The 24,758-nt window shown below is 43.2% G+C and overlaps 1 protein-coding gene across 6 annotated transcripts in view; it reads right to left on the reverse strand.

Annotated features, from left to right (window-relative positions):
* Positions 1-1,874: 1,874 nt before the first annotated feature.
* LOC132827048 (unconventional myosin-XVIIIb-like) overlaps positions 1,875-24,758 on the reverse strand; it is a 350,661-nt gene continuing 327,777 nt past the window's right edge. For 5 of the 6 annotated variants that reach the window (XM_060843476.1, XM_060843475.1, XM_060843474.1 and 2 more), the window contains 3 exons: positions 13,228-13,398; positions 8,350-9,566; positions 1,875-2,174 (listed from right to left, as the gene is read on the reverse strand). In XM_060843476.1, the coding sequence (XP_060699459.1) occupies positions 8,351-9,566; positions 13,228-13,398 (1,387 nt within the window). In that variant the 3' untranslated portion in view covers positions 1,875-2,174; position 8,350. The remainder of the gene's footprint in view (positions 2,175-8,349; positions 9,567-13,227; positions 13,399-24,758) is intronic. The other variant, XM_060843472.1, reaches the window with a different exon arrangement.

The raw sequence follows: 24,758 nt of genomic DNA on the forward strand, positions 1-24,758 counted from the left end.
GGGAAAATCGGCGTTTTGGGAGGCTGGTAGCCTTGAGGGTGGAGAGATAAATGGGAGGGGGGTGAGGCTGGAGAAAAGGTAGCTGAAAGTACAATAGGTGGATGGAGGTGGGGGTAAAGATGATAGGTCGGAGAGGAGGGTGGAGCAGATAGGTGGGAAGGAAGATTGGCAGGTAGGACAGGTCATGAGGGCAGTGCTGAGCTGGAAGGTTGGGACTGAGGTAAGGGGGTGGGGGGAGGGGAAATAAGGAAACTGGCGTTCTTCCTCCAAGCATCAGGTGGTGAGGGAGTGGTGGTGGAGGAGGCCCAGGACCTGCATGTCCTCAGCAGAGTGGGAGGGGAAGTTGAAATGTTCCACCATGGGGCAGTGGGGTTGATTGGTGCGGGTTTCCCTGAGATATACAACATTAGTGATAGGTGGCAGTCATGCCGCGAGGCATTCACCATTTTCAACAGGAGGGAAGCTGACTATCTACATTTCACATTCAACAGAAGTGCCAGTGCTGGACTGCGCCACCAATAATATCCTGGGGCATTGCCATAAACCAGAAAAGTAACTGGGCTAGCCATAGTGGTGATAAGACCAGGTTGGAGGTTGGTAATTCTGAGATTAGTCACCTAGTTCCTGAGTCTCCAAAGCCTATCCATGCAAAGTCTACAGCAGGAGCAGGATGGAATACTCTGCCTATCTGGACAGATGCAATTCGAACAATCCTTACAAAACCCGACAGCATTCAGTACAAAGCAGTCCATTTGATTGACACCCCATCTACCACTTTCGACATTCATTCCCTCAATAACCAGCAGGGGCGCCATCTACCAGTTTATGGAAGTGACTGTCCAAGGCTACTTCACCAGCCCCTTCCAAATCCACAACATCTATCATCTAAAAGGTAGTAGATGAATGGGTAAGCCACCACCTGAAAGTGCCCTTCTCCCTCGGGTTTCACACAATCTTGACTTGGAACTGCATCACCATTCCTTTGCTATCACTGGGTCAAAAACCTGAAACTCACTTCCTAACAACATTGTGGGTGAACCCACATGCCTATTAGGCTGTAGTAGAACAGGAAGATGGCTCACCATCATTCTCTCAAGGGTAGTTAACAGCAGACAATCAATACAGGTCATGCCAGTGATACCCACACCCCATAAACAAAAACAAACATCACCAGAAATCAAAAGGATTGGATCATCGGCCAAATGCAATGGTGGGAAAGGGGTGATTGACCCATTTTCCATCAAATGAACTAACTTAAAATTGCCTTGTGAATGCCCTTCCCAAAGCAATTAGGATTAATTTGGGTTTCACAGCATGGTCTGCATAGATAAAAGAAATTGATGCTAACCTTGGTTGGTCAAATTCTTCTAATGGGCATCAAGCAAAGCCTTAGAGGAAGCTTACCTAAAGGGTGGTGAGTGAATATGTCCCACAATCAGACCCCACTCAGCTTTTGCAAGTCCGTCTGGCTTTTTTGTGATGTAATCTCTGCAACTGAAACACTGCCTTCCTACAGGGAGAGGGTTCAGAAAATTCACATGTAAGTCCTTGGTGCTGACAACCAATTTAGTTGTCCCTTTCAGCCTCAATTGCATTTTAACGTGAAGGGATTTTAATGAAGCTGTCTCTATAATACCTTTGAATATGGTAATTTAGTCCCAATTTGAATTACTTTAGACCCTGTGGATCCTGTGAGCACAAAGTATATATAGATATGTCACACTCGTTTGTTCTTTACTGCCTCTTTCAGAGCCAATAAAGTGACAGTAGAATTAACACCAATCCACATTTCCAAACTTTCTATTTTGTTCACCATTAAATAAGGCATTGATTTGAAGCAATGTTTGTTCACAGACTTATACAGTTCCAATGCATATTTTGGCTTCAATTGCTTTATTTTTCTCCCCAAATATTTTCAAATATAATTTCCGAAAGACAGTACAATTAACGAGAGTGAGAATAACTGTTTTTAATTCATCACAAAAACTGAGAAGCATCGTTTTCAATCACCCTGAAATCCAGGGCAAGCAATCAGTTTTGTTTCCATCCTTCTTGACTGAGCTCAAGGTGTCTCTTGGAGCGGATTGGTTCTGCCTGGCTGTGATTCTTTGTCCGAACTTCAGTTTCCAAGCGTTCCAGGCAGTTGCGCAGCCAAAAGTCTTAGATCAGAGATTCTGGAGGAACAACAAACAGCAATAGTCGATAGCATGTTCTATACTGACGATGAGATCATTATTTCACATCCAACGTACATCATCTATGGATATTTTTTAAAATCCCCTAGGTACTGTTTGCTAATGTCAAGGGAAGTTGCACCAATGCTCCCTCTAAAGTGAAGTGCCAATGGAAATTCTTGCTTATGTCAATTGGTGTGTTAATGAATGGTTTCTGATTCTGCAACTACAGAGAGCATTTCATTGCAGACGTTCATCTGTTAACTGGCGAGTGTTCAGCAGATCAGTCTTCATCTGTGGAGATGGATGAAGGTTTAACCTTTCATAGAACCAAACCAGCTGAGGGAGGCTGGGGGATTTGAGAGAGATGCACAAGGCCAGGAGGGGTCCTGACACAGTTGATCAGGAAAAAAGGAATTCCCATTGGAGGAAGGATTAAAAACTGGGGAACACAAATTAAAGAGGTGTTCTGTGAAAAGATGGATTGATTTAATGACATAAAGGTACAATTAAGAATGCAAGCCAAAATGGAGATGGCTGTGGTAGAAGAAAATTGCAAACATTGGCTGAGAGAAGGTGCCAATGGCAATAGCATTATTGGTACCTGTAAGTTTGAGAACATAGGCTAGTGTCTGAATCTGTTGAACTCAATGTTGAGGTCATAAGGTTACAATGGAGGGTGTCATGGCATGATAAGGTGTCAATGCACAAGTTTATTTGACTTGACCACTCACGCTAGCTGCTCGATTACATTCTAACCTCTGTTCACTTGACATCATCTAAAACTCTGACACCTAGTTCTTAACTCGCATGAAGTCCCACATTATTCTGTGCCTCATGCCCACACCCCAAACTCCCAGCTGTGGTCAGCCAACATCTAAGGCTAAAATCTTTCTATTTTTGGTGAGGGAGTTTTGTCAAATGAGATTCATGGTACTGGTCTGCCATAACTCAGAGCGGCTTTTCCTCGCTCAATCTTCTGCTCCTCACCTCATTAATTATGCAACTCGGTGCCCTTCTTGAGGAATCTGGTGGCAGTACAGACAGAATTACTCGCCACCGCTGGTGCCATGTTTAAAGCCCAGCTGCTCCTCCTCACGTGTTGCCCAACAATTACAACTGAGGCAAAAACAGAGAGTGTTTTGGGTCTGGAATGACTCTTCTTTCAGTTCTGTGATCATGGCCCGTGAAACCACCCTTCTCCCCACTTCCAGAGGCTCCCCATCCCCAATCCTGCACGACAGGATCCCACACCTTCTACTTTCAACTTCTCCCTTTCATTGTAATCCTCCCTCAGGGACCCAGTCCAATAAACCCCCATCCTGGAGTGGAATTTCTCACTTATCCCAGCACTCCGTGGGCTTCTCCCTGACAAGCTGCCTGAACATTAGTGAGTTGACCGCCTGGACTGATCGTGGATCCCCCCCCCCCCCCCCTGGTTGGGGGTCACTGGACAGCTCTGACTGAGAATGGTCCCGGTCCCAGACCATTGTGTCTCCAGCACTCGGATTAGTGTATAGGTAACACATGCCCCGCAGGACTGTCTGTCACTCACGGACTGCAAGGCCATGGATCCCCTGGTCCGAGTGAGAACCAGCACCACAGTGACCGTGACCCCCAGTCTGGAATTGGATGAGCCTTTTAGATTCAGAGACATAAAAATGTACAGCACGGAATTAGACTCTTCAGTCCAACTTGTCCATGCTGACCAGGCATCCTAACCGAATCTAGTGCCATGTGGTAACACTTGGCCCATATCCCTCAAAACTCTTCCTATTCATATACCCACCCAGGTGCCTTTTAAATATTGTAATTGTACCAAGCAGCTCATTCCAGACATGCCTTTTGACTGAGTGTGAGTGACCGTAGGTTCTCTTGTCCCCACAAGGACTGATTGTCTTTGGCTTTCAGACCTTCTGCTTAAATTGGATGTGCTTTGCCACATAAGCTGCTGGTACATGCTGCCAGTGTGACCATTGTGTAGCATGATGCTCAACAGAAATACTGTTCGGTGTTCCCCTAGGACTAGCTGCCTGCTTCTCTCTCTTTCTCTCTGCTTAATATCAATGCAAACCACAGAGGCTGGCATTGTCCAAGCGAGCATAAAATGACTGATTGCTAAGAAATCAAATCAAGAGCCACAAGAAGCATTCTCTTTAGACACAGACGTGTCCCTGTTAGCAAAGCAATATGGCAGAGGCATGCAGTTATAGGAAAGCGCAGTTAGATTGTGGCTGGGACTGGCAATTGACAAGTTGCCATTGGCTTTCAGCCCCGGAGTCTGCACTGTCTAGTTTCTTGGGGTTAGAGGGAAGAGTCAGAGGTGACATATTACTGAGATGATATTGGGGTTTAATAAGATCCAAAAGCATAGAGATGAGGCAGTCACCACTCAATAGTGAAATTCTGACATTGCTGTTTAAAGCTGATGGGGAAATTCGGGAATTTGCTTGTCAATGTTGAGAGTCTGATTCTAATTCTCACTACATTTTCTCAACTTTCTGCTCATCGCTTACACCAGTCCCACAAAGGGGAAAATGCCAACTCTTGATTTCAAAGTTCATGCTTTTATTTTCAAGTTCCCCTACGGCCATGGCTCTCATTACATTTTGAATTCCCTCACACTCCGAGCCCCCTCAAAATGCTTGCCCTCATCTCAATCTCGCCAGTCACACATTCCCAGACATACCTACTCTACTATTGGTATTGTGGCATCTCCTTCAGCTAGTGAGGTTCTGAGGTTCCCTCCTTACACCCTCTACCTCCATTTCTTCCTTTGAGACAGTTCTTCGAACCGACAACTTTGATACAGCTTTAGGTGGCATAGTAGACTAGTAATCCAGGGAACCCAAGGGTGATATTCAGTGGACATGGGCTTGAACATTACCATGGCAGATGAATCAATGAAAACTTGAAAATAAAAGCTAGTTTCATGATAATGATTAATGATTGTTGTAAAAAGCCCAACTGTTTCACTAATGTCCCCAAGGGAATGAAATTTGTCATCCTTACCTGGTCAGGCCTACATGTGCCTCCAGCCCCACAGCAACGAACTGCCCTCTGGAATGGCACTCACAGCTCAATCAGTGACACTGAAGGATGGGCAGTAAATGCTGGCCCAGCCAGCAATGCCAACAAGCCAAGAATGAATTAAAGAAACATCTGATCTAATATTTCCTTTGTGATTAAGTGATATACTTCATCTTATAATGTTCTGGTGAAACACCTTGGGACATTTTATTATATTAAAGACCCACATCAATGAGCTTTTATTGATGTACATTGAGCTTTACCAGAGAAGTTTAGGAGACACAGGATTGAGTCATTAGAGTAGGAGTTCATCAAACCATTATTTCAAGAACTTCCTCATTGGACATGGAACAGCCACACGTAATTCAGACACACACACACAAACACACACACACACACACACACACACACACACACACACACACGTTAGCTACCTTCCTTGCTGATATCTTGCTTACATTTTTCATCGTGTTTAAATTATCATTTTGCTTGTTAAACATTTTTCTGTGAAAATAACATTTTTTTACCAGAATACTTCCACCTGAGATCTGGAATAATTCTATTCACTCTTTTATAAGTCTTTCCAAAAACATCCACCTCTTTTTGTTCTGACCCAGTGACGCACACTCCACATTGTGCTCCTGAACATTCCAATGTAATTTAGCCTTCGGACAACAAATGTGGGTCTTGAATCAAAAGCTATCATTAGAAATGGTTTCACAACTGGCCCGTGTAATGTCAGATCAATGTTCTTGATGTTTATAAAGCAAGGCTTGTCAGTCTGTGATTTGTTTTGTTGAAAAGTAACCACATACTGAATAAACCATGTTGACAACTTTGCACAAAACCTGTGCTCCTCAGACTTTCATTTATTACATGTATGCCCCTCAAGCATTTTTCTTACCAGGGAGGTTCAGCTGTCAGAGTTATAATTAACAGTACATGCCTTTCACCTAGTATTAAATATTTCATTTACTTTTGCTTTCAAACTTGGGTATTGCTGAAAAATAGACATATTTTGCTGAAGCTTTTTACCTTGCACTCATCCGAGCAGTCTCAAGAATCCTGATGTAAAGAGGCACCATCTTGTATATTGTATAAGAAGGAAGCAGTAACTGGCTAGTAAGTGGATTCGGTTAATAAAGACATTGACGGGGAATGCACCAGCTTGGTGATGAATGACAGTTAACTACCAAGCTTTTTGTTTAAATCTAAGCCAGGCGGGTTGACTCTGATTGATCAAAGCACTGCGCAGAAGAATGAACCTGAATGAGGCTGGTGGAGATAACTTTTGTTATCTACCAGTTCCAGCTGTCTAAGTTTGGATTGAATTGAATGGTCAATGTTAAGAAACATATCCCTCACTCGTCACTCATCACTGCTTCTGGCTCAACAAAAATACATGGCAGACCATTCAGCTTATCACAGCATTAACCTCCATTTGAATGAATAGTTCTGAACACATTTTGTTCTCATATCTCTACAATCTGTGTGCTTGAGGTTCCACAACTAGTGGATACCACACGGTTGGCTCACATTATCTCCTCCAGAAATGCTATTTTAATTTAAATTTATGTTTTCTTTAAAATTGGCTTTTGATTCCAGTGATGCTTTAAGTGGCAGTTCCTCAGCTATTTATCTAATTTGATTATTCAAGTTTATTTGGTATCAAAAGAGCATGAAGAAACATTTGCTCACACGGAAGATTTTTAAAACTTTATTCACAGGACGAGAGCGTCACTGGCAGGGTCAGTGTTTCCTGCCCATCCCTAATTGCCCAGAGGGCAGTTAAGAGTTAATCGCATTGCTGTGGGTCAGGACTCACAGGTAGGCCAGACCAGGTAAGGACGGCACTTTCCTTCCCTAAAGGACACTAATGAATCAGATGGGTTGCTCCGACAATTGGCAACGGTTTTGTGGTCATTATTAAACTCTTAATTTCAGATTTTTGTTGAATTCAGATCCTAACATCTGCCATGGCAAGGTTTGAACCCAGATCCCCAGAGCATTAACTGGATTTCTGGATGAACAGTCCAGTGATAATACCACTTGTAACATGGGATTTGAACTCATTGCCTGCAGCCAATTAACCTGAGGTCCTAAGTTACAAGTCCACTGACATTAACACCATATCACAATCTTTGCCTTGAGTCAGGCCTTTGGGGAAACTGTTGTGTATTTCTGAATTTGTGATTATTTGTACTGAGCCCATCTTAGTTACCCTGTATTCGGTCTTCTCTGCGAGTTGTTATCAATACTGAGAAAAGAATTCCAATTGAGGTCTTACTGATACTTTATGGCTCATAATTATCTCCGAACCTTTTAAAAAATATACTTTCCCTCATGAGGTATGACCTATAATTTTAATATGCGTCTTTCCTCCAAACTGTCTTGTTTATGTGAAGAATTGCCGTTCATGTCTTGGACATTTATGCTCTATATTTCTGTAGCATCTTGTTCCAGTGCATTGTCATTCAATAAAAACGCTGTTTGCATTAACTCACATTGTGCATTGTTTCCATTTTCTGGAGATTGCATTGGAAATTACACAAATTTATTCAGTTTTCCTGCAGAAGAAACTACCCTACTTGCCTCCACTACACTGAAACTAAATTTAGGGTAAACTGCAAAGATGCTCTCTTTTAGAATCCTTGTACCTTTTGTTTTGAACATCAGCTTTTTAAAATTCATTCACAGGATGTGGCTAGGTCAGCATTTATTGCCCATCCTTAATTGCCCCGAGGCAGAACATCATCACATACAAGTTCCCCTCAAAACCATTGACCATCCTGACTTGGAAATATATCTCCATTCCTTCAGTGTTGCTGAGTCAAAATCCTGGAATTCCCTCCCTAAGGGCATTATAGGTCAACCTACAGCAAGTGGACTGCAGCGGGTCAAGAAGGCAGCTCACCCCACCTTCTCAAGGGCAATTAGGGACAAGCAACAAATATTAGCCCAGCCAGTGATGTCCGTGTCCCGTGAGTGCATATACATACAAAAAGAGTCAACCACGTTGCTGTGGGTCTGGAGTCACGTGTAGGCCAAACCAGGTAAGGATGGCAGTTTCCTTTCCTAAAGGACATCAGCGAAGCAGATAGGTGTTCTAAGCAATTGACAATGGATTCATGGTCATCATGCTTACCTTATTCTTTGTCTGGCTTTGCCAAGTATTTCATCATCACGGAATTGATGTTCTCAGCTGCTGACTCCTCCTCAGGCCTTTTCTCTGCCTCTGTATTGAAGGCTCGATTCCCCAGTGATGTAGCAGATGATCTCTCGTCTACTGGCCTGCGAAGCCCAGGACGGTTCTTAATGCTATCTGCACTTTTGTACGAAACAGTTGAACCGGAGGATGAAGAGGAGTCAGACAGGTTACCAAGAGAATCCTTGTCTCCTTTGGGTATGCATGGCCTGACTGCCATAATCTTTTTTAATGGGATCAAACTGGTCATATCTTTGGAAGCCAAGTTCTCAAAGTCAGCAGTGAGAGATCTAGAGCCCCGCTCACTCTCCGGAGTGGTCTTGTTTGCAGATGGTGGCCTTCGAATAGCAGGAAGAATGTCACTATCGTTATCATCATCCCTTTTACGTTCATAGCTGAGGCTCGGAAGCTTCCAGTTGGAATTTTCCCCTTCTATACTCTCACTGGGAAGGCCACCGAATCGTTTGCTTTTGAACACGATTGGCTGATTGCCAAGGACCTCATCAATATCTTCTTCAATTGACAGCTCAAGCAACTTGCGCGGTGGCTTTAGCCTGGCAGAAGTTGCCTCATCTGTGTCCCTCACAGAAAAGGTTGGCTTTTGAAAGATGGGACTTGCACCAATGCGAGGTTCAGCTAAATTCTCGAATGAAACACATCTGTTTCTCTTGGTTGTGGATAAAGGTTCGGGTACTTCACTGCTGGGGGTCAAAGAGCGAAGGCTAGCTGAGCGGAATAACCCAGGCCCTGCTTGGTAACTGGCAGGGATGCTTTGATTCTCTGAAAGACTCAGAGTCTTGAACTTTAGCAATGGATCATCATCATCATCATCATCCCTGATGGACGGGCGCTTTCTCAGTAATGAGATACCTGCAGTCTGGTAAATAGGCAGAGAGGAGCTGTCTTCTATCTGGAGACCACCCTGCTCCCGTTCTCCAGCACGTTTTCTCCTCAGCTCCTCCACAAATTCTGATAAAGCCACCGAGGAACTTGGGGACCTTTCCTCTTCTGGCTGAGATCTCCAGCTGGATAGAGATGCAGGTCGGTCAACAGGTGTCCGGTCAGGGCTCCTCACCCATTCTCGGCTTCGAAAGCTCCTCAGGCTCACTGAAGAGCCCGGCCTACTGATATCTTGATCCGTACTATCCCTGCCCATCCTGAGGAAAGAAAACAAAATGGTTGATAATTTCAATTGATGCTTCAACAATTCCTCAGAGGTGAACGAAAAGCCCATTGGTGAGGCTGTCTACCCTTCAATCAAAGACACTTACTCTCCTTGATGTGGAGGGCCATTCCAACACCAGTAAAATACCTCCCAATGGGCCCATTCATTGACCACGAATTGGCAGGTGGTTTTCCCAACGCTAGGAATCTTGTCTGTCAACATGGATGTTCTCCAGAGTCATGAACACATCCCACCCAATATCCAACTATTGCTATTTTCCCATCATCGTTGTTGTATCATTATCACATAAAACACGGGAGCCGAAGTGAACCATTCTGCTCCAACAAATCTGCTTGGCCATTCATTGAGACCATGGCTGGTTTGATAATCCTCAACTCCACTTTCCAGGCTTCTTACTTATAACTGTCAAACCCCTCACAGATTAAATATCTGTCTATCTCAGTCTTGAATATACCTCATGACCCAGCCTTGACAGCCCTCTGTGGAACAGTTTGGCATATGTCGTCATGATGAGTTTGTAATCAACCACTTAGCTGACTGAGTGTCTGTCTGTCTGTCCATCCATTAATTAATCTCCTGCCTCACTGCCCTATTCCACTGATCAAATCCCAATCAACACTGATCAAATCCCAATCAACACTGATCAAATCCCAATCAATATTTGCATCATTGAGCTTCTATTATGCCACTGTTTAATCAATGAAAGCATGTAGGCTGGGGCTATTTTCCCTGAAGCGTCAGAGGTTCGGGGGTAACCCTACAGAGGTTGATAAAATCATGGAGGACAAGGAATGGGTTACCAGCCAAGGACCTTTTCTCCTGGGGGAGGGGAGTCCAAAACTAGAGGGGATAGATTTAAGGCAAGAGGGAAAAGATTTAAAAGGGACCTGTGGGGTAACGTTTTCACGCAAAGGAAGTGGTGGAGGCTGGTACAATTACAACATTTAAAAGGCATCTGGATGGATATATGAATATGAAAGGTTTGGAGGCATATGGGCCAAATGCTGGCAAATGGGGCTAGATTAATTTAGGATATCTGATGGGCATGGATGAGTTGAACTGAAGGGTCTATTTCCATGTACCTCTGTATGACTCTCAAACTTTCTGATGAAGTGCTTATGCCTGAAATGTCGATTCTCCTGCTCCTCGGATGCTGCCTGACCTGCTGTGCTTTCCCAGTGCCACACTCTTGATTCTGATTTCCCACATCTGCAGTGCTCACCTTCTCCTAGTCTCCATAACTCGGTGACTCTAGGTGATGGCACAATTAGATTTAACTTTCAACAGTGAACAAGATCCCAAACCAGGTTGAACTTTGATGTGATTTTCTTGCTCAGCTGAGCATGCCTGCCATCGGGACGATCATTCTTGTCGACAGCACTGTTTGTTTATCCATGCTTTAAGTAAAAGGTGAAAGAATGGGCCTGCTCCTCATTAAGGTTAAACTGAAATATTTGTTTCCACCAACTCTATCGGTCAAGATCGTTGTCAAGTTTTTGTTTTTCTCTCAGTGACATTTTCTTTTGTAACAGAACTGCAGTGGGGATTACTTTCTCACACAGAGCCTTCAAATGGTGCCATGGCAGGGACGCAGTCCACAGGCTTTCCCACCTTGGAGTTTAATCAAGGTGGAGGTGTTCCCAGCCACCATCCTCCTGATTAAATCTCACCACCCAATTCATGCCCCCGAATCTTCCACTGGGCAGGCACAAGGTTCCACTTAGACTTGCCTTCAAGTCAGCACAGTCCATCCATAAGACCATAAGACCATAAGACATAGGAGTGGAAGCAAGGCCACTTGGCCCATTGAGTCCACTCTGCCATTCAATCATGGCTGATGGGTGTTTCAACTCCACTTACCTGCACTCTCCCCGTAGTCCTTAATTCCTTGCAAGATCAAGAATTTATCAATCTCTGCCTTGAAGACACCTACCGTCCCAGCCTCCACTGCACTCCATGGCAATGAATTCCACAAGCCCACCACTCTCTGCCTGAAGAAATGTCCCCATATTTCCATTCTAAATTGACCCCCTCTAATTCTAAGGCAGTGCCCACGGGTCCTAGTCTCCCCGCCTAATGGAAACGACTTCCCAATTACCACCCTTTCTAAGGCATGTATTATTTTGTAAGTTTCTATTAGGTCTCCCCTCAGTCAAGGCTGACTAGATTGATATCTGGCATGACAGGTTCTCCCATGATGTGAGGTTGAGAATTTACTCTCTGGAGATGAGAAAAGACTTCTTCCTTTTGCACATTCATTCCAGACTGCATTTCTCTCTTACTGATGTCAGAGACTGTGATTAGTTGCATCACCATGATTACATGACTCTACAGCTAATGTGGAGTTCTTATGGCACAGAAGGAGGCTATTCTACCCATCAAGTGATGCCCCTTCTCTGTAGGGGTGGTATTGTTCCCTCACAAAGGAACACCGGTGGGGATGCAGGGGAGGGGTGGGGTGTTGGGGGGAGGGTGGGTGGATGGGGGTGTGGGGTGGGATTGGGGATTGGGGGATGGTGTTGGAGGGAGGCCTGATTGTAAATGTGCAGAACTATGAGACCATCAAAACTGAAATAAACATTTATTAAAACAAAACTGCAACTGGGTTTTAAACCAAAGTTTAATTCTTTGATAAACCTTACTGGTTCTCCTCTAAATACCTGTCATTCTAATTTTCTAAACTTAATAAGACAACATCCATTTGAATTCCACTGAAAAGGATGAAATTCAATCACATCACAGCTTCTCCAAGAAATTTGTTTGGGTTCCTTAAGGTTCAACAGGACCTAACCTCTGATCTTTGGATGTACAAATCGGTACTTAGTCACAATAGTTTATTTGTCCACCGTCACAGTGGCTGTGCTTTCTCTAGCCCCTGCAATGCTATGGTGCTCTTTTAGAGGTTATCTGTTTCCACTATTTGCTGTTTCTGTCACAGTTGACACACCAGTCCAACACCAACTCCTCCACACCATGGTTAGTGCCCAGGTACCTCTTATCCTTTCAAGGATATTCATTATCAAAATGCTTATGTGTTTAGAGCTGCCTGTTGACAAAAATCTGATTAAAGTCCCCAGTGTTTTGTCTCACCGAGACCTTTTATTACTTCATTTGACAACGCTGCCTGGAGACAAGTCTGGTGGTGAACGTCTGCGATATGTATCTGCTAATTCACTTTCTGGCCATCTTATGTCAGCTAAAACACCCAGGCAGCCATTTTCTGTCAACTTTAGCCATGGGCAGCTGTAACACTTGTGTTAAGAGATGCAAGGAAAACTCTGCCAGTCAAGAAAGTAATTAAATTGAAACTGCTCCTCATAGATACATTTTCTTCCTTCTCCTTAACAGCATTCTTTGGTTTAGAAAATCATTCTGTGTAAGCACAACATCACAATGCAGATCTGACAGGACTCAACAGTTAGTTTTCTTTTCCAGCATTTCCAATGGCATTTGAGTGGAGAGTATTGATTCTACCCCACTGATTTACAAAATTGAATCCGACAGGAAAGGGCAATGTCAAGTGCAACCTGAGGCTTTCAGTCACTGAAGCTCCCTCACACTCAGCTCTTCAATGTGAGGCCTCACTTGTCACGCACCATCAGTGACCAAAGGAGACTAAGGGGGACACCTACCTCGAGCTGTGAAGGCCAATGCTGTCAGCTGCTGATGTCCTGGAGAGACTCCCAGCTACACTGCCTCCTGATGTGGGGGATCGACCCCCAGTAGACAATCCCAGCCATGATCTTGTCCCAACGCTAAGGTCTTCACTCAGAAGGGAACCCATGCTTGATCGGCTGTCACTGCTTTCAAAGGAAAGAGAAAGTGCTGCAGTCAACAGGATTTGTACCTGATCTAAATCTACCTTCAATTTTACTCAGCAGGGGTAGCATAGAAATGATAAAATACCAGTCAGGATCAAGCAGAATATTTACTTTGATTTGGGGAAATGGTTTGTTATTTCTGCAAGTACATATGCAGCGGTAAGGATAAATAAGGAGGAGTTAAGCCCTATGTACATTCACTGTAAATAAAAGCACAAGCCTGAATCTGGAATAACGTACATTTCTTATACTTGTAACTTCTTAAGTGTGTGAAAATAACAGTTTTTAGCCATCTGCATGCAAGCCTGCCAACCCACTCCCAAGATTTCCAAGTGAAAGGAAGTCATTCTGAACACACATCTTTTTCTTAATGAAGCACAGTCAAAAGATTGCTCATGTGTAAGGACAGAGAATAGTCTAACAGGCCAGGTTGGGGTTGACGGGTCAGAACTGAAAATGGACTGAACTGAGTGTAACAAGGAGAAAGGGAGGTCACATAAACAAATATATTAACCAGGATCATTGAATTGGCAGCACTTCATCCCTTCATCTGCATGATGGTTCCCTGAGAGAGCACTCAGCTTGCGTCACTGACTTTCAGAAAATGTTCAAACATATATCCATGCAGAGTCACCCGAGGTTGGAATTGAACTCAGGTCCCTGGCACTACACGGCAGCAGTGCTAACTGCTGAGCTACCGTGCTGCCCTTGAAATGTCAATCTTTGTCCATGTGGCTGGGGAAGATCCCACAGCACGTTTTCAAACAATGGAGTTCTCCCCAGAGTCCTGGCTAAACTTTTTTGCTTAACCATCATCACATTAATAAAAGCAGATGATCTGATTTTTATCACGTCAGTGTTCGTGAGTAAGTTGGCTGCTATGTTTCCTACTGAGCAACAGTGGCAACATTTCCAAAGTACTTCATTGGTTGTACAGAGAGTTAAGATTTCTGGTGCACAGTGCAATTTAACCTCATAGCCTTCTTTCTTTCCCATGGGATTCTGCTTCCAGCCCTTATTCATTCATTATTTCAAAAATCTTGCATTAAAAAATACTCCCCCAACTTATTCCTTTTAATGGAACTTTTAAACTTTGATCTTCTCATTACTGACCAATGAAGATGGTTTTCCATAATTAGCTAGCTGCATATTTCTGGCATTTTCACATTTCTCTTTCATGTTTGCATAATGGTGTCACCATAGGGCTGCTCTCCCATTAGACAGACAACTGGTGACAGTGAATGTCCATAGGGCTTAACGCCTCCTTATTTATACTTACCGTTGCATATGTACTTGCAGAAATAACAAACCATTTCCCCAAATCAAAGTAAACATTCTGCTTGATCCTGCCTTTGGTAAGGGGAGTGTCCTTCATGGTAATCTCAGCCAGTGCGGGAATTGAACCCGTGCTGTTGGCATCTCTCTGCATCACAAACTAGCCGTCTCGCCAACAAACCAACCCGTAATATGTTTCCTTCTGCTTCCAGCTCAGTGATGTCCTGCAAAAGAAAATGCAACCTTCAGTGGAAAAAGAGGTATGTGCTCAATTGGAAAGGAAAGCCTTGGTATCTCAAATCACCTATTTCAAATCACCTTTTCTGATGAAGAGCTTATGCTCGAAACATCGACTCTCTCCTTCCTTGGTTGCTGCCTGACCAGCTCTTCCAGGACCATACTTTTTGACTACATCTGCAGCCCTCACTTTCTCTTAATCACCCAGGAATGTACCGAAACAGCAACAGATAATTTTGGAATATGGGAGATTGGAGACTTGCATGGCATTCTAAATCTGATTCTCTTCAGGGTCAGATCTGTCTGTGGTCTTGGGCTGCTTTATTCACACATCACCAAACTGCACACCCAGTTTGTAATTTTGAGAAAATTCAGCCAAACAGCTTTTTCTGGGCAAGTTTATCCAGTCAGTGCCAATTACAATAGAGGCTTCTTAAAATCAATTTTAGTTTATAAGAACTGCCAAAATGACTGTTAGGAGCCAGAATTAAGAACAGGAGCAATTAAATAAGGTGCTTAACAATTAAATAAAGCTTTTAAGAGCACAAGGAGGAGGAAAATCAACTAAGGAATGAGGGAATAGGTTTGATTACAAATAAAAAAGAAAATGAAAGTTAATGATACAATAACTAGGTGATCTCCCGTGGATTGCTCAAGAACAATCAGTATTTTTATATGTTGGCTGTTATGTCTGGGATATTGACTGCTGAACATTGAGGTACTCTAGGAAGAAGTAAATTGAATACCAAGCAGCTGGAACCACCCAGGCAGACATTTAAAATGCCCAAAGAGGACTTCCCACTCAGCCTCTGTTCACATCCCCCTCCCCACACCAGAGCTATGTTAGGTTTCCCCTTGGTTTCACTCATCTGCCATTTTGGACAGGTTATGTTCCGCCATTTTCATCACCCTTCAGCATGATGCCACCACTAAACTGGGATGGACAGTTTATAGTGTTATAGTGCCGCAGGTTTATTTGGAAGCACTAGCTTTCAGAGCGCTGTTCCTTTATCAGGTGGTTGTGGTTGTGATATACTGCTCTGAAACGTGATATTGTGCTTCCAAATAAACCTGTTGGCCTATAACCTGGGGTTGTGTGATTTTTAACTAGGAAACACGCCTTCCCCTGTCAACATTCTAAAGGTACTGTTCCCACTCCACAGTCACCCCCATATCACCCCGATGCTGCAATGTAGAGCTGAGGTTAAAGTCAGATGGCGCAGCAGACCCAAAGGCCGAGCGGTCGATTTTCATTCCTTGTTGATTGGTTCATATGCACTAAAAGCAGCTTCCTTGCCTATGACACCTTTTCATGCAAACACTGTAGATGAAGCAGCTGCCCTTTAACCTCCTCCCCTCACTGCCCTTTAACCTCCTCTCCTCACTGCCCTTTAACCTCCTGCCCTTTAACCTCCTCTCCTCACTGCCCTTTAACCTCCTCCCCTCACTGCCCTTTAACCTCCTCCCCTCACTGCCCTTTAACCTCCTCCTCTCACTGCCTTTTAACCTCCTCTCCTCAATGTCCTTTAACCTCCTCTCCTCACTGCCCTTCAACCTCCTCCCCTCATTGTCCAAAGCTCCACACACGCTCCTTCCAGGTGAAACAGTCATTCCCTTGTACTGCCTGTAGTTTAATAAACTGCATTCCCAGTTCACAATGTGGGCTGCTTCTGCTTGCGAAGACCAAATAGGTGTCCTCTCTGCTGAACACTTCCTTTATTTTTTATTCTTTCAGAGAGTCATAGAGATGTATAGCATGGAAACAGACCCTTCAGTCCAACTCCTTCATGCCAACCAGATATCCCAATCTAATCTAGTCGCATTTGCCAGCACTTGCCCATATTCCTTTAAACCCTTCCATCCAGATGCCTTTTAAATCCTGTAATTGTACCAGCCTCCACCACTTTATCTGGCAGTTCATTCCATACACATACCACCCTCTGTGTGAAAAAGCTGACCCTTAGGTTGCATTTCTATTTTTCCCCTCCCACCCTAAACCTATGCCCTCTAGTTGACTCCCCCACCCCAGGGAAAAGACCTTGTCTATTTATCCTATTCATGCCTCTCATGATCTTATAAACCTCTATGAGGTCACCCCTCAGCATCCAACGCTCCAGGGAAAACAGCCCAAGTCTATTCATCCTCTCCCTCCTGACCTGGCAACATCCTTGAAGATCTTTTCTGAATTCTTTCATGTTTCACTACATCCTTCCAATAGGAAGGAGACCAGAATTGCATGCACTATTTCAAAAGTAGCCTGACCAATATCCTGTACTGCTGCAATATGACCTCCCAACTCCTATACTCAATACTCTGACCAATAAAGGAAACCAAAAACCTTCTTCACTATCCTATCTGCCTGTGACTCCACTTTCAAGGAGCTATGAACCTGCCTCAAGGTCTCTTTGTTCAGCAACACTCCCTAGGACCTTACCATTAAGGGTATAATTCCTGCTAAGACTTGCTTTCCCAAAATGCAGCATCTTGCATTTATCTAAATTAAACTCCATCTGCCACTCCCCAGCCTATTAGCCCATCTAATCAAGATCCCTTTGTAATCTGAAGTAACCTTCTTTGCTGTCCACTATCCCTTCAATTTTGGTGTCATCTGCAAACTTACTAACTATATCTCCTATGTTCACATCCAAATCATTTATATAAATGACGAAAAGTAGAGGACCCACCACCAATCCTTGTGGCACTCCACTGGTCACAGGCCTGCCGTGTGAAAAACAACCCTCCACCACCACCCTCTGTCTTCTACCTTTGAGCCAGTTCTTATCCAAATGGCTAGCTCTCCCTTTATTCCATGAGCTCTAACCTTGCTAACTAGTCTTCCATGGGGAACCTTGTACAATTTACTGAAGTCCAATTAGATCATGTCCATTGCTCTGTCCTCATCAATCCTCTTTGTTACTTCTTCAAAAAACTCAATCAAGTTCATGAGACATCATTTCCCTTGCGCAAAGCCATGTTGACTATCCATAATCAGTCCTTGCCTTTCCAAATACATGTACATCTATCCCTCATTCAATGGGACGAGGGCACCACTGGCTGGGCTAGAATTTGTTTCTGACCTCTTATTTCCCTAGAGAAGGTGATGGTGAGCTGCCCTCTTGAACTACTGCAGTTCATGTCTGTAGGTAGACTCACAATAGAGTTAGGGAGGGAATTCCAGGACATTAACCCAGCAACAGAGATAGAACGGTGATATATTTCCAAGTCAGGATGGTGAGTGACTTTGAGGGAAACTTGCAGGTGATGGTGTTCCCGGATACTTGCTGCCCTTGCCCTTTGATGTGTGCATTTGGAAGATGTGATCTAAGGATCTTTAGTGAAATTTTGCAATGCATCTGTAGATATTAGGGACAGCTTCTACTGAGCATCTGTGGCAGAAAGAGTGGATGTTTGTGGATGTGTGCTGATCAAGTGGGTAGCTTTGTCGTGGGTGGTGTTGGAGCTGCACCCATCCAGGCAAGTGGGGAGTATTCCATCACACTCCTGACTTACGCCTTATGAATGATGGACAGACACTGGGGAGTCAGGAGGTGAATTACTCACCATATATTGTTAGCCTCTGACCTGTTCTTGTAGCCCACAAGCAGGACCTATTTTTCCTGTTGCTTGTCATTTCAATCTGCTATCCTGTTCTCACTCTGACCTTGGCCCGCACAGTGCTCACTTGAAACACAACACCAAGCTGAGGAAAGGGCCCTCATCTTTCAATTCAGAACTGTCAATTCTTCTGAACTCACCAATATTTGACCACAATCTCTGCCTCCATTTTGTTTAAATGTCTTTACTGACTTGATTTTATCTTGGTTCTTTACTTGCATTTGGTTAGCTGCCTTGCCACCATTCACACCTCATCTGGGCACATCTCTTTTGTCTTCACTGTACCCATATTATTAAGCTGCAGAGGGTTCAGAAGAGATTTACCAGGATGTTGCTGGGTATGGAAGGTTTAAGCTGTAAAGAAAGACTGGATAGGCTGGGACTGTTTTCACTGGAGGGTAGGGGGTTGAGGGGCGATCTTATAGAAGTTCATAAAATAATGGGGGGGGTTATAGATAGGGCTAATGGAATTGTCTTTTAACTAGGATAGGGGATTTCAAAACCAGGAGACACATCTTTAAATAGAGAGGAGAGAGATTTTAAATAGACATAAGGGGGAAATATTTTATACAAAGGATGGTTCATGTATGGAATGAATTTGTTAAGGTAGTGGTAGATGTGGGCTTACAATGCTTAAAAGACATTTGAATAACTACATGAATAGGAAAGGTTTGGAAGGATATAGGGCAGGAGCAGGCAGGGGAGACTTATTTAATTTAGGATTATAGGTTAAAAACAAGGGCTGCAGATGCTGGAAACCAGAGTCTAGATCAGTGTGGTGCTGGAAAAGCACAGCAGTTCAGGCAGCATCTGAGGAGCAGGAAAATCAACATTTCGGGCAAAAGCCCTTCATCAGGAATAGAGCGATAATTTAGGATTATGTTTAGCATGGACTGGTTGCACTGAAGGGTCTGTGTCTGTGTGGTATGACTTGATGGCAATGGCTATGATTCCCATTTTGGGTTTTGCACCATGAAACCTATAATCTCTTCTGCTGCCCACCTTATCAGAGATCTTGTTTTTCTTCCCTGCCCTTCACTTACTCGACACTTTCTGCTTTTTTATGCAAATTGAAACATTGATTCTGTTTCTCTTCATGAGCCCTTTCAGACCTGCTGGGCATTTTCAGCATTTTCTGCTTTAATTCCCATCATATTTTGTTCTTCCGAGCAGATGCAGTTCCCATCGCGGGGGCCTGGCTGTTATCTTAGTCTCTGACCAGCACAGGGAAATTATTTTACATTCCTCACCTTCCAGAGTACTACCTTATTCAAAATGCTACTCTGTACATCCTGGCCAGTGGTCTACCATCCTTCAATCTTACTTTGTTCAGAAGAAAATACTTGGCCTTGGCTAATTGTGAGCATTTTTGATGAACAATTGTGTCATGTAAGTGCCAAGCAATTACCATGTCAAAGAAGAGAGAAGCTAACCATCTCACCTTGATGTTCAATGTCATTGGTGGATCCACAATATAATTATCCTGAGGTTTACCATTAACGCAAAACTGAACTGTATCTGCTACATAAATATTATGGCTCCCACAGCAGGTCAGAGGCTAGATTTCTGTGTCATGTAACTTAACTTTAGTGTCTCCAAAGCCTATTCTCAAACACATACAAGGCACAAGTCAATAATGCATCATAACATGCTCCACCTGCCTGGATGGGTACCGTTCCATCAACAATGAAGAGGTTTGACATCATCTAGGACAAAGCAGCCTGTTTGATTGGCACTGCATCCACCTTTTACAAGATTAATTCCCTTAACCACTGACATGCAGTAGCAGCAGTGTGTATCATCTCTAAGTTACACTGCAGTAACTCACCAAGGCTTCTCCTTCCAAATCTGTGACCTCTACCATCACGAAGGACAAGAGCAGCAGATGCATGTGAACAATACCCCCCTCCAAGTTTCCCTCCAAATCATATACCTATCCTGACTTGGAAATATATTGCTGTTCATTCAATATCATTGGGTCATAATTCTGGAACAGCCTTCTTAACACCACATGGATGACCCGACAATCCCAAGACTATAGTGGTTCAAGAAGGCTTTATAGAAATCTATAAAATCAGGAAGGGCATGGATAGGGTAAGGTAAATAGGCACGGTCTTTTCCCTGGGGTGGGGGTGTCCAGAACTAGAGGACATAAGTTTAGGATGAGAGGGGAAAGATATAAAAGGGACCTAAGGGGCAACTTTTCCATGCAGAGGGTGGTACATGTATGGAATGAGCTGCCAGGGAAAGTATTACAGGCTGATACAATTACATTTAAAAGGAATTTGGATGGGTATATGAATTGGAAGGGTTTGGAGGGATATGGGCCAAGTGCTGGCAAAAGGGACTTGGTTAGGTTAGGATACCTGGTTGGCATGGACGAGTTGGACCAAAGGGCATGGTTCTGTGCTGTCCATCTCTATGACTCTAAGGCAGCATAGCACCACCTTCTCTATTATGGACCGACAATAAAGTGAGGTCCAGCCGGTAACACACTCATCCCATGAATCAAATTGAAAAAACATAAGGGTTAGAGCTGTGAACTTGTGGAATTCTTTACCCCAGGAGACTGTTGAGGCTGGTTCATTAAGTATATTCAAGGCTGCGATGGACAGATTTTGAGTCCGTAAGGGAAAAGCAAGAAAGCGAAGTGGGGGATAGTCAGATCAGTCATGATTTCACTGAGTAGCAGAGCAAACTCGATGGGCTGAATGGTCTATTTCTGCTTCAACTTCTTACGGCAATACGCATTCAGGGGTGCAAGTTCCACATACATTATGCAGACTTCCCTAATGTTCAACTTAAAAATAAACATCAACTTCTGTGTATTTGGAAACAGCGGCATGCCTGCCTTTTAAGTCATGAATTTCAATTATTTTTAAGATTGGGTTGTTGAAACTGAACAGCTTCACCCTGTCAGTGAGACTCAGCTGAATAAAGGATTAAAAAAGATGAAAATCGTTTTGCCAGAATTTTCACTGTGACTCTTAAACACGTCAATTGACAGAATGACCTTTCCGCACCCTTTCTGCAAAAACAAGACAATTTTATGTCAGAGCATTAGTGTTTGAGCAATTTGGAAGCACATTCAGAAGGCGACATGATTATCTTGAATGTAGTGAAACTAATTGCCTGGAGTGCAATGCTCACAAATCACCAAGTCTACTGCGTTCCCCAGCACTATGGAACATTCTATACTTGGCCTTCCTGCCTTTCCTGAAGGACATGCCTTTGAGTGTGCTATAAATCCAGAGACATAGCTCTCCTCGTGAGTGAACCTTGATGGGAAGTGTCCACAAATTATTTGAATGCAGGACCATGATGAAGGGATGTGGTATTCAATCACTTGTGTACTTTTAAAAAGGAACATACAGATATTTATCCTTCACTGACAGAGAGGTCATGATCTCAGTTGCCCTGATTTATGTCTACTAACCCTGTGCAGAGCAGAGAAAGAAGCCGGAATGTTCCTTTCTAATTGAATGCAAAAGCCAATGGTGCATCTCTCCACTAAGCCAATGCTCCAATTGCTAGCATGTCTCAGGGGTTGAAAAAAGAATAGCTATACAGGAACTTGCCTACTATCTCACTGACAATCCACAGCACATGGACTGTAGCGGTTTGAGAAGGCAGCTCACCACCACCTTCTCAAAGGCAACTAGAGATGGGCAATAAATGCTGGCCCATCCAGTGACACCCACGTTCCATAAATGAGTTTAGAGAAAAAAAACCTACTCAGCACTGTACCTTTTCACCAAGGCTGTGCTACGTAATTATATGTTGAGTCATTGGAAGATATAATTTGTTGCCACCATGTTGGCTCAGGGTGATGATTGTGGGTTAGGTTCTGAAGACACTTCATGGTGTATGAAGAATCAGCCAGGTACTGTACCAGGGGAGTGGAGTCACAGGCAGGACTTGATAGAGGTGACAGGATTTATTCCCTAAACAACAGTGCAACTCAAGAGGACCATCTTTTAGGCAAGAAATTTGAACAGGCAATCCACACTGACACTGTTACATTGTCGCGAGGTGTCATCTTTCAGAGGATATGAGGAAAGAGCCAGTGATAGGAACTAAAAGGTTTGGTCGACAGAAGAGTCAGCAGTGACTGGCTGGGCCGAATGGTCTGCTTTGATGCTGTTTTGCTCTAAGGGGAGTGACAGGGTCTGAATTCCATGCTCAGGAATATCCACAATAAAATGGAACACTGTCCATGCTGCACCAAAGCAGCAAGCAAAGACAGACACTCACATGACTGAATTCAGCAAGTAAGAAAATATTCCACTACAAATCCTGCCCATGGCTCATTAAACTGTTTTAATTCCCTTGGAAGGGAATCCTTATACCACTGAGGCCAATACATTAAACAAAAAGGAAGAAATGTTTAGACATTTACCAAATTACATGCAATTACAATTTGAAAACTGGACATGTAGTTACTAAAACATAAATATCACTGAACATCTGCGCAAAATTACCTTTGCAAAAATCAAATGAACAGTTAGCAGTTTAAACAATATTCAACTTAGGTAGAGGTAAAGTCAAAATTTAAAAACCTTCTGTTGTTGTTTTGCATAAGCAGTTTAGTGATGTGTGTAAGATAAGCATTTGCAGCTTGACTATTATGAGTATGTCTGTTGTTTGACAGTGTGACAGGAGTGATAGACTTGTGTTCTCAAACTCTACACCAAACAGAGTAGTTAACAGGATAATAGTCATATCAAATCATCAACATCTAGAGTGAACAATCAATCAATTAGGGAATAATTAACAAGACATGCAAACATCGGGAGATCATCGGTGCTCCACTTCAAATGAGTTGGAACATAAGCTCAAACATACAGGTATCATTCTCCCTACCTTTTGCTCTCATCATAACCTTTCCCATCTGTTTTATTAACTCCACTATTGTCTTCTCTTGCCATTACTAAGTTGCAAGCCTTCAATTTCACATGCTATTTATTGTCCCTGTTAGGAAATCAAGAGGGTCAAACAATTTCCTGTTCTTGTTCTTGTTGTATAAAACAGTTGGCTTGAAAGGGTTAACTTGGACATTTTGGAAGAGGTCTGCCCACTGCTAAATAGATGACTGTCTCTGGAAGGAGCTAGTTAGTTCTAACTCATCGATTATAAATTAGTTCTATGTTCTACAATCTACAGCCATGTAGCACAGGCCTAGTTACTAACTTTTAGGAAATAACAATACCCAGTGTTAATATAGTTAACCAGTTTTAAGCTAATGTAACCTGTTAATTTACTGATATTTAATTAACTGCCTACTGGTACACAATTACAAGTGTCTCCTCCCTCAACTTTTTTGTGATTCATCCCATAGCACTCAATGCTTGTTAGGTATGTAGATTAATATTCCAGGGAGTGATGGTGGCAACTACCCAGAGAAGGTACTTTTTATAACCAGTTGTAGACATCTTTTCAACAGTTCACTCCTTTTGATCTAAGATAGTATTTTGCAGACACTGGTGAAATGTAGATTTCCTCTGTTAGTTCATTTCTGTAGTCTCACATTTGCCAGCTTTCTGCTTGACAACAGTCTTCCCCAAACATTTTCAGTATAAACTGTATCTTGATGTTGATGTATCAGCCCAGGGAGCAAACTAAGAGCACGTTGAGGGGACTGTGTATGGGGCAGTGGGAGGACGGTGGATAGGGCAGTGTGGGACTGTGGGAGCGATGGATGTTTTGAGTCTGATGGAGGAGATCAAAAGTGTTTCATCTTCAGGGGATTTTTAAATGAAGAATCGCTGCACTGGCTTTTTTGAAGCAGGAGGAAATGAGACCACACTCACCATGAACAGAAAACGTGAATTTAAAGATTGTCTTAAGATACTACCCGTTGTGCCAAAGAGCTGTTGGAACTTGGTCAGAGCTCATAATCCCAACGTCACTTCTTCTGACCCCACAGTCCCATAGCTTGAGAATTCTGACTGTAAAAAACCTTTAAAAACTACAATTAGACCCAGTCTACAATATTTACAAAGCATCTAGTTGAGCACTTAGTAGGCAGTAGGCCTACTTAGGCAGTAGGCCGAGTGCAGGTAAACAGGATTAGTGTAGTCTGGTGTTTGTTGGTTGGTATAAACATGGAAGGTCAAAGGGCCTGTTTCTATACTGTATGACTGTGACTCTAAATGTGAAGTACTGGGCACTTTTACAAATCATGGAATGAATGCTGCCTCAGTCCATATACGATC

This window comes from Hemiscyllium ocellatum, chromosome 24, assembly GCF_020745735.1.
Source record: "Hemiscyllium ocellatum isolate sHemOce1 chromosome 24, sHemOce1.pat.X.cur, whole genome shotgun sequence".
NCBI lineage: Eukaryota > Metazoa > Chordata > Chondrichthyes > Orectolobiformes > Hemiscylliidae > Hemiscyllium > Hemiscyllium ocellatum.